Here is a 17,010-nt window from a genome sequence, read left to right on the forward strand (position 1 = left end):
TTTTCCGAACAGGGACAGTCATCGACTACAGATATCAAAAAAGGTATCAGAGTCAGTTTCCTAAATGATAAAAATAAAAGCTTACCATCCTTGAACGTTATCCAAAAAATATGATATTTTATACAATACTTTGTGCTATAAAACTTTATTTGCTTTAGCAAGTTTTGTTAATTCCTCAACAAGACGGCGCTTGTCTGATAGTACGAGTAAAAATATAGTGTTCATCAAAGGAAATTATTCTTTCACTGAGTATATAACCTGACTATTAAATTAAGTATATTTGTATTTTGTAGTATATTATTTTATAGTATTAGTATTTTGTAATTTTTATGTTGCATTTTAAATAAAAATAGTTATAATGTTGTATTTTATATTCTTTTTGTTTATTTTTTTAAATATATTTTAAAGTCTTTTCCCTTTTACCAACTATGGGTTTATCTGGATTGGGCCTAAAGTTGACGTGGAATCCGAACCACGGTCCTCAGCATTAAGCCTACCGACTGGCGAGTGACCAACTTTAGAAATCATCCCAGACGACATCCGGTCTTACCCAGCCTGGTTACTGGCGTGACTGGGATCATTTTCCTTTTCGGATTTTACACTCTTGTCTAGACATTCACAAATATTAAACAATTACAAACATAAATTTACGACCATGCCTCAGTAGGATTCGAATTCGCGGCTATCCCAGTAGTAGGAGGACCGTCCCATCGCCTTTACCACTGCTCCACCAAGCCGGCTTATTTTGTATTTTATATTTCAAATACACGACTTAAAAATATATTGTATTTCATATTTCAAATACATGCAAGATTGTATTATTTAATTTATATTTTAACTAAAACAAAGCGTGTATTTTACCAAATTCTAATTGAAGATTTTGTTAATCTTGTGTTAACATGACTGAAGTGGGAATCTGGAATTTGGATTAATTGAAATTTCGATTCGCTATGATTTTCAGGTTATTTTTGAGTGCGTATTGTCTTAAATTTTTCTTTGTAGTAGGTCTATGGTTACTATGATAATAATATGATATTTCTTTACTAGCTTGAAAATATAGTATGAATACATGTAATTGTTATGATGACAAATTGCCAATAAATTTGATTTTTGGTCGATTTATGATTCATCATTTGCCGAGAAATTGGAGCACTCAGTCTTATTCCTCTTTTTTTTAAATTCAAAGCCATGGTGATCTAGATTAACAATTTAACACATTGTCTTCATCTGTAATTATGACACAGTCGGATGCACTTTTGTTTTATTCCAGTGCACGTCTAGAAATATCTTTAAGGGTTAATGAGACTAAGACTAATGTTAAGATACTAATTAATATACTTACAAAATGTATATTAGTAAAGTATACAACAACATTAATTACTAATAATATTAATTATTACTCTTGTATTAACTAGATGAACTACATATAACTTTTAATATTAACATAGTGTTAAAATAAATCGGCCATTGGGCCAGCCAACACGTGTATTATCCCATCTGTGCATTCATAATTAGGTCGCAACACTTCAATATAAGCACGTTTATATTTGACATAATAACTTGTTCCAATTTGAAATACCGCAATTTTTATGATTCCTCCAGTAGTTTTTAATTCAAAGCTCCTGAAAATAAAAATATTCTTTATATATTTTTAAAATATAACTGGTAATATTTTACTTAATTGTTAAATTGTAACTGTAGATATATAATTAAAGTAACATAATATTACATGTTATAATGTTATAATAATAAATGTATTTTATTTGAATTACATTTATTATTACAATTTACGTTGCCTTTACTTGCTGTTTATTATGACCATTTTTACTTAGTAATATATCACATCAAAAAGTCTTGATCAAACTAATTATCTACTCTCGCAAAAAAAAGAATAAGAATATGTTTTATTCAGCAAGTCATACTCCAGTATGTTTATGAGAATAGTAACTTTTTTGTAAAAATTAACGATTTAACATATTGTATTGTGAAAGAAGTAATTTTCATAATAATGCAAAGATATGTTATATACCTGCTTATATGTATAATAACGAATAAATAAATAAAGTTGATGTAATCGCCAAAATATTACGAATTATTTCAATGTGCACACATAACGATCAAAATTATTGGCGATTGTTGAATCGAAAAAGATTCAGAAGGTCGAAATTGTCCAACGATTTGAAAGCATATGTTAAGATGAAAGCAGACGGTACCATTATAGGAGGTTAATATAAATTGTAGCTGAGCATTGAAATAACTAGTTATGAAACAGAAATACAGTTAATATGCAACATTAATATTGCAACATGATAATGTTGAAATGAAAATTGTTACTTCAGTTTCGATGTTTTCCTCAAATCGTTTTGTTTCCATGAATGGCACACGAGTTACAGGAGCAGCACTGTTCCAATAGAAAATTGGATAGTTTGTCAGTAATAATTTTTTGTTTCAAATTAACGCGTATAATATTTTTAATAACGAGTATTCAAACTGTTTTTACAGTAAAGTCTTGAATTTCAGGAAATAAAACGCCTGAAGCAACCGTAGTTATAACCCTAGTAGCAGACAGCAGAAAACCCGTATACGTACGTGTTATTTTGACTTTTTGTTATTGCTAGCATCCTTTCCATAGTATACGGAGCGTCTGATATAACCAGATGCCTTTTCAAAAGGTCCACATTATTTTCAAAATATTTCAAACCACTTCGCTTCATCTGCCTCCATGAGTAATCATTTGGTATAAAATAAGTGAAAGTTACATCATGACTGGTAAATATTTTATTGAAACCTTAAAAAAACACGGTTAATTTAATATATTTAAGCAACAACATAAAATACAAATAAACCTTTTATCGGTAATTTGCATCGATGAGATTTTATGTATAATAGTTTAAAGCGTTCGTTGAACTCATTCACTGTTAGTATTTTACCGAATTTGTTTTTGTTGAAGATCATGAATCGACTCATCAGGCTGTATCGAATTGAGAATGACCATGCGGAATATTTTTAGCAATCGTAGCATGAAATTTAGTACATTTGTTTAGAATTCAATTGATCTAGTTTCTATTTAACTAGTATTTTATTATATATTATAGTGGTAATACAGTTTTATTTACAATTTCAGTATATTTGTTATATTTTTAGCAGTAAATGATGTGACACACTCAGTAAGATTGGAATTTTATGTAAACGACTATCACTAGTTACCCATAAAATTAACGTTGTAATTATGTATGGTATTATTTACAAAACATTATAGTACTAGATATCGGATCATAGTGCTTTTTGATAAAAATGGTGTGATAAATGATTTAGAATTTTTTTCTAATATTTTTGTCAACAGTTCACTTTTACAACAAATTTTTAAGAAGTAAACGCCTGTCTCAACACCAAATATTTTCATTAGAGTCTTACCGAATATGTTTAACCACTTTGAGATGTATGGTTAACAGGTATCTTGCTGAAAAATTATTTTCCCTGTCTTTTGGAATATTTTGGCCATTTTTCCTTCAATTTGAAGTTTACATTCATAAACTGTAGTCAACAAGCGTCGTAATTTATGTATATACCCAAATTTAACAATTAATCAACACATTTTACCTTCAGATTCCATTCCAAGTACGCACCATGATGTTAATTATTTACCAATCTCACCCTTACTTTTACCTTCTTTATATTTTTGTTCTTTCAAAGATCTTCTGTTTCAATTCGTAAAGAATAATTTAATTAAATTTTTGTTGAACAAGAAATTACTTCCAATTGTTTAGATACTTTCAGCAGATTTTCAGAACCACAGCGCAGTTTCAAATTTTAAGTTTGTTGTAAGAGTTCGGCTATAAGAGGACTCCTCATGATATGATTCTTTCCCAATCCTGCCAATCGCCCAGTTAAACCTTCCTGGTTGTCGTTCATTACAGTTTTCGGTTGATGTTATTTAATTGGCTCCAAAAAATCTTTGTATAGTGTTAAAATCGTGGGCTATAGAAACATTGTTTATATATCGATAATTTTTTCATTTCACACGGCTATTCTTATTATTGAATTTTGCGAACAGGAATAGCTGTTATAGTATCAGAACTATAAACACTATTCAGATAAATTATAACTGCCTAACTTCAGTTTTCACTTTTATCAAATAAACATTCCATAATACAGCATATTTTCTCTTTGCTGGTGTCTATCTTTGACGTGAGTTCAAACAAAGATGAGCAAACTATCCACAAAGCTGTTAAAGAGTATTTTTAGTCAAAAATGTGAATTTCTTGACGCCATTTAGTGTACCAGTGCTTTTACACTTTTGCACTGGGGAATACATATTATACATTTACAGTTTAGATATACAGTTTATTAAAAGTATCCATTAAAAAAATAATGGTTTTCTTATTATTACTCCTAATATTTCACAAAATGTTAATCAAAGAATATGTATTCTTAATAAAAATATTTTGTTGAAAAAAATCTAATATAAGTATAATCATTAATAATCGTCTGATATAATTTGACTGATTACTGATATTTTTTACATAGCAAATCAATTTATTTATGCCATATTTTAGTTTTGGTTTTAAAAAAGTAAATTTTACTAAGCTAATTTTAACAAGCCTAATGATACTATATATACCTGAAATGTCTCCCATTGAATAAAAAGTGTCTAAAGCTGGATCTCGAGAAAGTTTTTCAATTATGGGTAAATACGGAAATGGCCTGGTTTTATTCTTAATTCCAAGGGGCTGTGAAATCAAATGTATCACGCCATTGTGGACGGGAATATTTGCCTGTAATATTTTTGCACTATAATGACCTGTAGGGTTATCTGTTGTGCCTTGAATCGTAACACTTTTTACATGAAGTTCCGATCCTAAAAAATATTATTTATTTAATACGTTACTATGTTAAAATACTGTTACCAAATAAATATCATGTTTAAAATATATCGTTTTCGTTTAAGCGATTTGATAGTCGTAGTGTCTAAGGTTACAGGACCGTTCTCTTGCAACGGTGAGGTTGCAAATGCACTTCTATGGTCTGAGCTATAGAAGGGATTTTTTATTTAAAAGCTCTTAACATTTGATGATGTTTTAAAATAATTATTTTGATAAGTTTGGATCATATTGATATTGGCTTTATTTATGTGTCCATTGGCCAACACTAACTTCAATTTGTTTATGCAATAAATGTTTGCTGTGAAGTAATAATTTAGCGTCATATCAGATAGAGTCAAGTAGCTTTATGTAGAGGTGAAAATATACGTGTGTTATGCCTAAATTTACCTAAATTTACGTATTGGTTACTTTTAGTTTTTAGCTTAATGGAAAGCATATAATATAAACAAAAGCCCCAACTTAAACTCACATAATATCGCAAATATTTGAAAAGGTACGGCGCCTTACGGAAGTGATGAATTTAGTTTTTAGAAAATTCACCTGACAAAATATTATTTATAAAAACGTTATTTATTATGTTCAATTGAAGAAAGTCATTGAGGTACTTTGGAAGTCAAATTGTAAGTTCACGGACTCACCGGTAAAATTAATGTTTGAAACAATTAAAACAATACAATAACTAGTAATAACAATAAAAAGTAATAACCAACTGAAATCTCTGGAAAATTTTGTAAGAAAGTATTTTAATGATGCACAAATACGTCAGAATGCGTGTCAATTAAAGATAATTACAATAATTTGAACAATATTTATTCGTCAGTCTCACTAAAAGTAAAGAACGTCCAGCCGTTCTGGTTAATTTTAATTTTTATTTTACAATATTTGTTTAAGTCAAGGGAAATTCATATGGTGAGAAAATATGGAATAATTGCGAGGAATAAATAGTAAAAATACAAATTTTGTTTTTCCATACAAAATATCGTTCTCACTGTCATCACTAATGTCACTGCGACAATGGATCGATATTTTTGTTGGTAGTCAAATATTTATGGGAGCGTTAGGAAATTCATTTTGCAATTAGAATATAAAATGTAAAATATTGAAGATAATATTTCGACACTGATCGTAATATTTTACCATGATTTATATTTCTATAGGTACATCTATTCCATAACGTGAAAACAAAGTGAAAAATAATTACATATATCTCAAATATGATTTAACTGTGCTAATGGTAATTTCAAATTGTATTGTACTTTCCGTCCAGTAAACTTTTATTAAGTTAGTTTTATCGAGTTAAAATATAAGCAAATATTTATGGTAAAGCATACTTTGTAAATATATTTCACACTTATTATTATTTGGTCACAAATTTAATGCACGATAACTTTCTTTGAGTGAGTTGGACAACCCAATGTGCTTCGCGCTACCTCATGTGTTAACCACACTGATAACTAGCGAGAGACAGAAAATGATAATAATCATACTGGTATGTGACAATTAGCATAGGATAGCAGGATACTGTAAAATAGACATCAAACGCAACAACGAACACGACATAATGAAATTGAGCGATTCCGCACAAGCAGTTCTCCTGAAATTCAGGAACGAGCAGCATTCCACTACGACCCAGAAATATTTGTCTCACCATCAGATCCATTACAAACATTAGGATTTAACATTAAAATATAACAGCAACTTCCAAGTAATTAAACTCTACGGAACACTATAAAATTTGTTGTTAATATTTAAATTTGTGTGAGAAATGAGCAAACAAAATCTTAATTGCAGATACCAGGATACATTTATTATTTACTAGAAGCACTGTTGCCACTATCAAATGCAGATCATCAATTCAAACACGTTGATTTTATTGGCCTTGAGCTCACGATCCAACGACGAAGAAAACTATTGTACAGGGACTACAAACGTTCTTTTTTCATCAGAGCAACAATTTCGTCAAAATCTTCAAAATAGCATTGGATCGGATGTCATCTCACAGCGATAATTAGGCCTAAGAAAAAACCTCGACCGGTGAGCGCGCGAGTAGGTCTGGTTTCAAAATAGATGAAGGTGCATACGAAGTTCACCGGGTCACATAGTTCAGAATAAAATAACATAATTCCTAATCGAAATACTGATTAACTCTTTGAGAGACCAACAGCAATGTGCAAGCTATTTTTTATGCATTGAAATTAGTAGAAATGTTAAAATTAGCTTTTTTTGTGGATTAGAGTACTTTAAAGAAAGCATTTAAATAACTTACATTATCATATTGACAGTTTAATAATATTAGTTATTACATAATTTGTGATAAATACCTATTTCTTCTAAATATAATACCATGTATGTCTTATCGTCATTGGCCATTGTTTCATAATTAAATCCTCTCATAGTTGGTCTAGTAAATAAAACGAAATTTGGTACAATATGGCCAAAAATAGTTTTTTTATTAAGGTTTCTAAATTTGTGCGTGTCTATACTGCGATCTACCTAGATAAAATTGTGTAGATAAAAAATGTATTTAATGTAGTTTTGTTTATACCGGAATGAAAAATGTATTTCCTCCATTAACTTGAAACAAGTGCGCCATGCCATTTTCGTTGACTTTGTGTAGAAAGCTAGTGACAGATTCTTCTACATCTAAGTCCCATTTCCACGTGGAAGTCATGAAGTCGTAAGCGGTTTGAGGTGACTCTGGAATTCTAATTAACGGATCTAATACACCATCTATTATATGTAGAATCTAAAAATATAAATACTTGTCTTGATTTAGTGTGATTATATTTTTGTATATTATGTTCAATTGAATATAGATACATTTATTTTAATTGTTTGATGGCCTATAAATTAGCTTTAAAGGTTTTACATTTGCGATTTATTGTATTGTTCATCGATAGCTATTACTTTTTTCCACTTTTCAGGTAATTCCTGGACTCCTTTCTTTTGTTCCTTCACGGATCCCATCTGGGAAAAACAAAATATTTTTTAAGGCTATCCACGAATTGATCCATAAGTTAAGCACGTGCTCATAGAGGTCACGACTCATGTCGGAACAAGTAGTCATCAGGAGCAGGGTCTCGAAAAGTCGGCGGTTGGAGTAACATTCCTTATTTTAAAATTCCTAGATATGTTTTAACCAGTTTTAAATCTCGTGGTGCATCATTGTCATATTGAAGAATAATGTTGTATCTTTGCTGGTATTCCTGCCGTTTTTCGCACACAGCATGACTCAGACGCATCACTTGTAATCAATAGGAATCCCAATTAATTGTTTCATTAGATTTTAGCAGCTTATAGTATAACTCAGCAAGCTGATCCCATCAAATACAGAGCATTAACATGGAGTTATAAATATTCGGCTTTGCCGTTGAAGTTGATGCATGATCAAGTAGTCCCCATGTATTTTCACTTTAAACTATCATAATAGAATCACTTTTCATGGCCGGTAAAAACACGATGCTTTCCAATTTTGCCGTTGAAGCAGTCTTTCACACATGACCAATCTTCTGCGTTACTCTCAACAATTTCTGCATATTCTTCTTCAATCTTACGCGAGTTACCATCGATTAATGCCCTCAAATCCTCGTTTTCAATTTTTTTTGGCTGTCCAGTAGCATGCACTTTGTCTTCGGTGTAAAAATAATCAGTTTTAAAAGATAGAGACCAGAATTGACACGTTGAAATCAGTGAAACGTGATTGCTACAAGTCTCACATAGCATTCGATGACCTTCAGCCGCGTTCATGTTCACACTTCGTCGAAATACTATATACTGAAAAGTCAAGCCTGTCAGTGACGCTTCAACATGAAGGTGAATACAAATAGACTCTATGCGATTAATGCACAGTAACGCCATCTGTTGTAGGATCCTTTAAAATTAATTTATAGGTTTGACACAATATAAACATTATGTAATATAAAAACCTTAACAAAGAATTTTTACTTTCACAGATATTATAACACTCATACAGTACCGATTATAACAGGTCATTTGAAAAGTCCCCAGCCTGACACAGAGATGGCGCTACTAGAAATAAATCTATATGTTTTTAGTTAGCTCTAACCATCAAAAGATGCGTGTATAAATTTGACAGTTGTCGGATCATTAGTTTGTGAATTATAGCATTTTGAGTGAAGCAAGTTTTGTTAAAAAAAATGGTGAAAAGATATTTCACGTGTTGATAAAATATTGCTTTATGAAGGAAAGAAATACAGTTGAAGCAAAAACTTGTCTTGATGCCGAGTTTCCGTACACTGCCCCAGGAAAATCAATCATCAAGGATTGGTATGCTAAGTTTAGACTTTAGTGGTGGAATGAGCGCCGAAGACGGTGAACGCAGTGGACGCCCAAAAGAGGTTGTTACCGACGAAAACATTTAAAAAAACCCACAAAATGATTTTGAATGACCGTAAATTGAAATTGAATGAAATAGCAGACACCGTATATATATTAACTGAATGTGTACATCATATCATTCAGGAATATTTGGGTACGAAAACGCTCTGTGCAAAGTGGGTGGTTTTTTTGACTAAAAACAACGACGAGTTGATGATTCGGAGCAGTGTTTGAAGATGATCAAGCGTAATAAACCCGAGTTTTTGCATCGATATGTGACAATGGATGAAACATGGCATGGAATCATATCACTCCGAAGTCTAATCGACAGTCATCCGAATGGAGTGCACACGATGAACCCGTTCCAGCCTGTGAAAACAGTCGACTGGGTTATGGCGTCTGTATTTTGGGATGCGCATAGAATAATTTTCATTGACTACCTTAAAAAAGGAAGGACTATCAACAGCGACTATTATATAGCGTTATTGGATCGTTTGAAGGACGAAATCGCCGAAAAAACGGCCGCATTTGAAGAAAAGAAAGTTTTGCTTTTCGTACTACAAAAATGGTATTGAAAAGTTGGACGGTTGCTATAATCAGTGTATCACTCTTGAAGGGAGTTATGTTGAATAAAAAAAACTAATTTTGCCAAAAAAATGTATTTTACGATGGTAGGCCGGGGACTTTTCAATTGACCCGTTAACTAGATGGGAAAACTACTTTAAATTATATTATTATTTATTTTTTATTGATTTTATACTAAGTTAGGTAAATATAGAACTTAAAGTTAATGTTAATGTTAAGTCCCTAAATTAAAAAAAAAAAGTGAAAGGGAGCTCTGACAGACATAAAGTTTTATTATTTGATCTTACTGCTCTGTAGTATAATTTGTCGCATGCGTCACATTTAATAAGCAAGACGTTAAGCAGACGACCCCCAAACCACAAAGTTATCACAGGCTGTGAACATCAACTTGCCCTTAATGAAAATTTATTAATTTGTAAAAGAATTCAAAAAATCTTAATTGTTATTGATTTAAATACTCCTCTTATGTGTCAAGACATACAGAGGTCACATTAAAATCGAATGGAATTGTTTTGTACATACATGGTAAAACCCACTTACATATATTACATATTATGTGTGAGTATATTTTTAAGAAAGTGCGTCGCAGAGTGAACTTGTGATTACAAATAGATATCTTAGCTGGTGTTTGTTATTGTTATTTTATTATTATTGAATTGTTTTCTGAAGTTATTGCAAGTAACAAAATCTGGAATATCTAAAAAACAGCTCTTTCCAGTGTTAAACTAATCAGAAATGAAACTAATCAATCAATGAAAGGTCTTGCGCTGTTATAATAATCAATTAAAGGGCAACTATATACCATTATATCCTAAATTAGCAGTAACCAAAAAAAAGTTCGCTGGAAATATAGAGCAGATCATGTGAATTAGAATTATTACCAGTGGGAAATTGTTCCTTTGCTGTAGTCGAACGATAGCAGGTTTAATTTGTATACATCGGATGAAATAAAGCGAGTGGGATGTACATATAAATGAACTTAAGGTAATTATGTAAAATCAATGCTAAATTTACAAGGTTAACTTAATATAGATTGTAATATTGTAATAGGTACATCTCTGGTACTGATGAAGTGAAACATATTCTTCATATTTAGGGCTCTATGGATTGTTTCAATTATTTAGATATTTTAAGAAGTACATATTATAGTCAGTACAGGTGGCTTTAGTTAAAAAATTCGAACTTCATAATAACAGCAAACATACGGTCAAAGAAATTAGCGAAACTATAACAAAAATAACTCAGAAAAACTACCCTATTAATATAGCCATCATAAAATACAAATTTAAGCTTTACTGAAAATCTATGATAAACCTTGAAACCCTCTATTGAATAAAGTAGAAATAATAAGTTTACATGTCATATTGGCCTAGTATAAAAAAGCAATTTAACAATATTTAATAAGAAACTAAAATGAATCAATTCCTCTGTAATAAAACACTAATGTTTTGTAACGTCTACCAAGATATATTATTTTTAAATTTTCATTTTAAGTTTCTCCATTTGTTATCATTCTGTATAAAAATATTAGTAATTTTTGTTATTCATCTCATAATAAGTATTCTACAAGCCTGTGTTAATCTGCAAGGCGATCTGCAACGTCTTGTTTGAATGTTTCTTTTTTGAATTGTATTGTTTGAATATATCTTTATAAAACAAAATATGTTAATTAAAATGTATAATAAAATTTATTTATTAGAACATATGATGTTTAGTAAAATATACTTTATTTTTTGACAGAATCAACCTGTTGATGTCCTTCGGGAGCATGTCGTGTTCTACCGACATAATTTGAATTAAACGGCAACACTTCAGCATTGTTTATAAACAATTTATCGGTTGTTTTCGTAATCCATAATTTCGGTAGGTTGTACTTAGTGCTTGATAAACTTGGTGTAGTCTTTAATTCATTTATTGTTTTGAAAGCTTTGGCCATATGATAAAACGCCATGTCGCTGTACAGTGGTTTAGTGTAATTCTCAAATGCAGCATTTGTCTAAAAAATTATTGTCATTAAAACTACCATTATGATAATAAATAAGATGTTTCGAGCGGTAAACAATTGACAATCGAAAACGCATAATTCTATTTATTGTATAATTTTTTTTATTAATGTTTGCTAATTCAAGGTTTTTTTGCGTAAATATGTAAGTGTTGATTATTGTTAGCCATCACATTTTTATATTTAGCAAAATATTTAAAAAAAATCGGGGTCCCATTACTTACCAGCCAAAAAAGAATTCTGTGACAACAAATACAAACGCACAAAGTCGAGGGTTAGTATGTTACGAGCTCCTAAAATCACATGAAACTGCTGTAGATATTTATCGATATCTATTAAACAAAATATGCGATGTATTGGGGCAAAGCAAAAATGGAAATTAAGAGTAACAAAGCAAAACAAGCCTGAAAGTTATTTTCTTGTATTACAACGCTGGGCTGTGCGTTGCAAGCCTTGTGAAAGATACACCGTTACAGGTCTAATGCAAAGTTGTGTGACACTCAGTGTATTCATCAAACTTTTCATGTTTTGATTGGATCACTGCCGTATCAACATGATGACAGAAAGGTAGAAAAGAGATGTATAAAACGATGAAGATAGATATTTTGCTTAGTATACATTTTCTCAGTAGATATCCTTCTGATTAAATTGGTACTTTGAGCAACAGAACAATATATTAACAATACTAATATTAATACTGCTTAACATTACCAAATTTTAAAATGCGAAAATGATCAGAGTTCATGTAAGCATTTCGGTTTCAGCATTGAGTTAGTTATATTTAAACTATATTAACAAGTAAAATCATTTTTTTAGCATTTTACCTCAAAAAACAATGATATTTCATTTTTTATGTATTTTTTCTTCAGTAAAACATAGAATTTACGTTATGCGCCTATTTATTTTAATTTATTTCGTTGTATCAGGTGCTGGCGTGAATTCTGATCAACAATATCTATTTGTAAAAATTCCAAGTCTCATTGTAAACAACAACCTAACTACTAAATTTTAAAATTTTACCTGTTATTTAATATTATTGAGTTATTCAGTGTATATAAGCCATGATCGTGGAACTTTCATAGCTATATTATCTATATTCATAACTTTTGTTGTTTAATTTGAAGAATTATTGTGTCAAATCACATCAAATACTTTTCAACATTCGATCATGCCGTAGTGATAAAGAACGGCCTGGAGGACCAAAACAGTTTGAAGGCAATTAATTGCAAGATTTATTAGACGACAAACCAATATAAAGTCGCAAAGACTCTTTGAACTTAATAAATCAACTGTAGCCAAAAGTATATATTGGGTGGAACAAATCCAAAAGGCGGGAAACTGACTATCACATGAAATAAAGTCTTGGTGCATATGATACCTGGTATTTGTGGCACATGTGGTGTTATAAAAAGCCTATGACGTGCTGATAAAATTGAATTAGACTATTACAACAGATGTTTACCGAAGTCAATTCAAGAAATGGAACGTATTATTGAAAAAGATCAGCTTGAAATAAAAAAAAACAAAAATAATAATCAAAATACATGCAAGCATGAAGTATCGAACTTACTCCAAAATCGAATAGAATATACTTTTAGACTTAATCAAATAGTGTTAATACCTTAATTAAAAAGCTTATTTTAACCGCAATTTTGAAATACGAGCTAAGTTGTGGTGGGTACCTAAAGTGTTAATATGTCAAATATACAAATTTGAACGTATTCATTATAAATAAATAAATTCATTTAGTTAATGATATGACCTGGGCCAAAAAATTATGGAATTTTTGTTCAACGTAACATATATAAGGGCTTTTCTAAAAAAAATTTCAAGGCGTACGGCTTATATGTCGTCAATAATCATACACTTTCCGACGATTTACTTGTATGTAAGTTTAATAATTAGCGAAAAAGGGAAGTAAATCATGATCTAGAGATAAAACAAAATTTTGTTTAATGGCTTGATTTTAATCAAGCTTAATTTATACCAGGCCTTATTAAGTAACATAGAAACCTACTATGCTTGTATATTAATATTATTTCGGCTACCCTAATTTCGATGTAAGAGGAAAGCTTCAATAAAAGTCAAACAGAGTATCTTAATTTCTAAGAAAATCGCAAATTATGGTTTTTTAATTGAAATCTGATTTGTCATACAAAAAACGTATTACAAGTATTCATATCATATGGTCGCAAATAATTATAATTATATAGTGCGACTTTAGATAAAATCAAAAGATAGATAAAATCTTCTGTTTGGGATTTAATGGCTAGAGGTAAACATTAATTAAAAATAAAGAATGCATATAATTTTCCATCATAAAACGTTGAACTTCAAATTCATTAAAATCTATTCATTTTCTACTATTAAATTATAAATTAATATAGTGCCTTGTCCATTGTTGACCGCTTCTTAAATAAAATTCTTAAATATACTTATTAACTTCTAATTATACTATTAGAAATAAAGTATTTCTTAAGAGGTACATATTTTGAGATCTACAGTTAAACATTTGATGCTGTTCTTGTATTAAATTATTTTTATTAATTAGACTGGAGAATTTTTAGTCGATATGTTTTGAAAATTATTCGTTAACAAAATTGATTAACTCACCGGTATAAATAATGTTAACTCTTTCTGTAATAAATCCATTCTTGCATCCTTGTTGTTTCTAATAAGTCCATCAAAATTTCGAAATTCATCTTCTTGGGTAATCCTGTTATAAATACTACGTTGTGGGTAATTTTGTAAAACATGACATAAAACTAGATCACAAACTACGGATAAAGCAATTAGAGGAATTGTCACCACAATCATTTTGGCAACTAGTTAACTCAATGAAATCGGTATATCAATATTAATGTCTTAGGAGAATGTTTTTGTTTTGATAACGAATGTACGAGCAAGGTTATGACCGAAATATCGTTATCAATTTATATTTTTTATAAACAAAAAAATCGTGCGAGTTATCGGCATTCGCATTTATATGTTATCACAAGTTATTTATTATTGCTGTACATGCAAAGTGAGATATTTAGAGGATAGTAATATAATGACGAAGGTGCCGGGACTGCAGGCATTTGTTTAAGTTGTATATTGTCTAGAGTTTTTTTACATATTTTTATTTAGCCAAACGGCAGTCACTCTCCCGTAGGGGAACTCTGTCGTGTCTTCTAAAAAATCTCGGATGAGACATTTCTGTTGATCCTGAAATGGATACGAATATCTTCATTCTGTTCTGTTTGGTTTTGTATATGTATTGACGTAGACAGATTTACAAATATGTTTGTTAATATTACTTGGATTTTTCATTCCCATTTTCGCTAGTTAAAAGAAGACAGAATGCTGTCTGATGCGTCGGAACCTGTAACCAAAACATTCTATAAAATTCTATTTGTGTTGGTACTGGTCGACACAGTTGTCACATGTCTACAAAATTTTTCAAAACATTGGTGATAATTAAAGGTTATACATACATCAGCAAACCTATTTTCATGCTTCTATTTTTTCTTCGTTTGTCTCAAAATATGTTTAATGTTGTTGTCTTTCAAATATATGCTATCGGCTTCGCATATTGCTCTATGTAGCAGTGATGTTTGGGAATTTTCGATTAAATAATTTCTTAGTTTATTATTTGTTGAGAAAGTAGTTTGCCGATATATGCTAATTCCATCGAAATCTTCGAGGTAACGTTCTTTCGAGTACACTTGGATCACTAGAATGATGTTTTCCTCTGCGAGTAGTTAAAGTTCTGGCTTTTCTTTGTGGGCTTGAATGTCGGTTTTAGTCTATTTTACAATACGAAAGGAATAATTTACAACAGAGCCTGCGAATGTATTGCTTACTTTACACATGTTTTTACTCTCCAGTGGTGCTTTTTAATTATTACCTTATTTCTTTAAACATTCGGATCTCAGCTCATTATCCACGGATATTTGGTAGATTTGCTGAGCCTCCTTTATCTCTAGATATTTGTAGACGTTATTACTCTCCATTGCTTAAATGGTAAGGCCATCCCGCATTTCGAAAGGATGCTCTTGGAAATTTCCTAGAGTTACGGTGAGGATACACTTAAACGATTACGATCATTGTAAAACTTTCCAACAATTTTCAACATTTGTCACTTTTTTACCAACTAGGTTTTTTCTGACCTACTGCTTAACGCGGGTTCTGAACCACGATCCTCGGCTGACCCTACCGACTGTCTTATCTTGGTTACTGGCGTGACTATATTACTGGGTTGCAGCAGTAGAAGGTCTTTTTCTGCTTTAACACTAATTTGTGGCTACTCGCAATTTTATTGTAAAGGTTCTATAAATAGGTTTTGAGTTTTTCAACTTCATAATTTTGTTCAGACGATTTGGTACAATGTATTTTATTCAAAATATTATCCAATATTCTCAGGCAACATATAGATTGATCCTCAAAAGAATACATTCTTTTTAAGAGGATTTAAGAATTGTTGCGCCTTTTCAAGAAGTGAAATAATACTTGCTAGACTACGAATTGTCGACCGAAATTGGTAGTAGTAGGAAAAATCATTGTTTGGCGTTTGATTAATACAGTGAATGAAGTACGCCCTAAGATACCTTCCAGAACATTTGGACGAACATTGTCATATTACTCTGTTATGCTTTATGGTATAACAGGTTAATTGAAAAGTCCCCGGCCTGCGCATAGCTGGCGCTACTAGAATTAAATCCATATGTTTTTTAGTTAGCCCTAACCCTTAAAAGATGCGTGTATTAATTTGACAGCTGTCGGATTTAGCATCAGCTTGTGAATTATAGCAGTTTGAGAGCATTTTGGAGCAGCTTTTGTTATTGTGAAAAAAAAATGGATAAAAAATAATTTTCCGTGTTGATAAAATATTGTTTTTGAAGGAAAAAAATACCGTTGGAGCAAAAACTTTGCTTGATGCCGAGTTTCCGGACACTGCCCCAGGAAAATCAATCATCAATGATTGGTATGTTAAGTTTAGACGTGGTGATATGAGCACCGAAGACTGTGAACGCAGTGGACGCTCAAAAGCTTTTCAATTAACCTGTTATTAGGATGGATTTAGAATCAATGAGCATCAAGGTTCACGCCTCGTGTGAGTTATACGTATATTATATCATATCCGAATGAATAATACTAAAACGGACTAGAGATTTAAGAAAATTGTATTTATTAGTGTTTAATATTAATATCAACTTGATT

General features: G+C 30.8%; 2 protein-coding genes across 7 annotated transcripts in view; one reads left to right on the top strand and one right to left on the bottom strand.

Annotated features, from left to right (window-relative positions):
- plx (PTB_TBC1D1_like and TBC domain-containing protein plx) overlaps positions 1 to 17,010 on the top strand; it is a 192,588-nt gene that overhangs the window by 130,428 nt on the left and 45,150 nt on the right. The gene's annotated exons all lie outside the window — the stretch shown is intronic.
- Positions 1,333 to 14,692, bottom strand: LOC143192566 (fasciclin-1). Of its 2 annotated transcripts, XM_076397988.1 has the most exons (7): positions 14,422 to 14,688; positions 11,554 to 11,802; positions 7,429 to 7,629; positions 7,205 to 7,376; positions 4,622 to 4,858; positions 2,590 to 2,788; positions 1,333 to 1,622 (listed from the first exon to the last, which is right to left on the bottom strand). In XM_076397988.1, the coding sequence occupies exons 1-7, from the start codon at positions 14,623 to 14,625 to the stop codon at positions 1,451 to 1,453; spliced, it is 1,434 nt and encodes a 477-aa protein (XP_076254103.1). In that variant the 5' UTR covers positions 14,626 to 14,688; the 3' UTR covers positions 1,333 to 1,450. The 2 variants fall into 2 exon arrangements, with proteins under 2 accessions (XP_076254103.1, XP_076254104.1); XM_076397989.1 differs by lacking the exon at positions 11,554 to 11,802 and having other exon boundaries at positions 14,422 to 14,692.

The sequence above is a fragment of the Rhynchophorus ferrugineus genome, unplaced genomic scaffold (genome assembly GCF_030347505.1).
Source record: "Rhynchophorus ferrugineus isolate W39M unplaced genomic scaffold, kcgeb_rfMv2 rfM3, whole genome shotgun sequence".
NCBI classification, from domain to species: domain Eukaryota; kingdom Metazoa; phylum Arthropoda; class Insecta; order Coleoptera; family Curculionidae; genus Rhynchophorus; species Rhynchophorus ferrugineus.

What these genes read in the sequence shown, in the direction of transcription:
- LOC143192566 (XM_076397988.1), bottom strand. Translation starts at nt 14,625, where the DNA reads ATGATTGTGGTGACAATTCCTCTAATTGCTTTATCCGTAGTTTGTGAT. An exon ending in GAAATACATTTTTCATTCCG is followed by an intron (nt 7,377 to 7,428) that starts GTATAAACAAAA and finishes AATTTTATCTAG; the next exon opens with GTAGATCGCAGTATAGACAC. An exon ending in TTCAATGGGAGACATTTCAG is followed by an intron (nt 2,789 to 4,621) that starts GTATATATAGTA and finishes TGTTTTTTTAAG; the next exon opens with GTTTCAATAAAATATTTACC.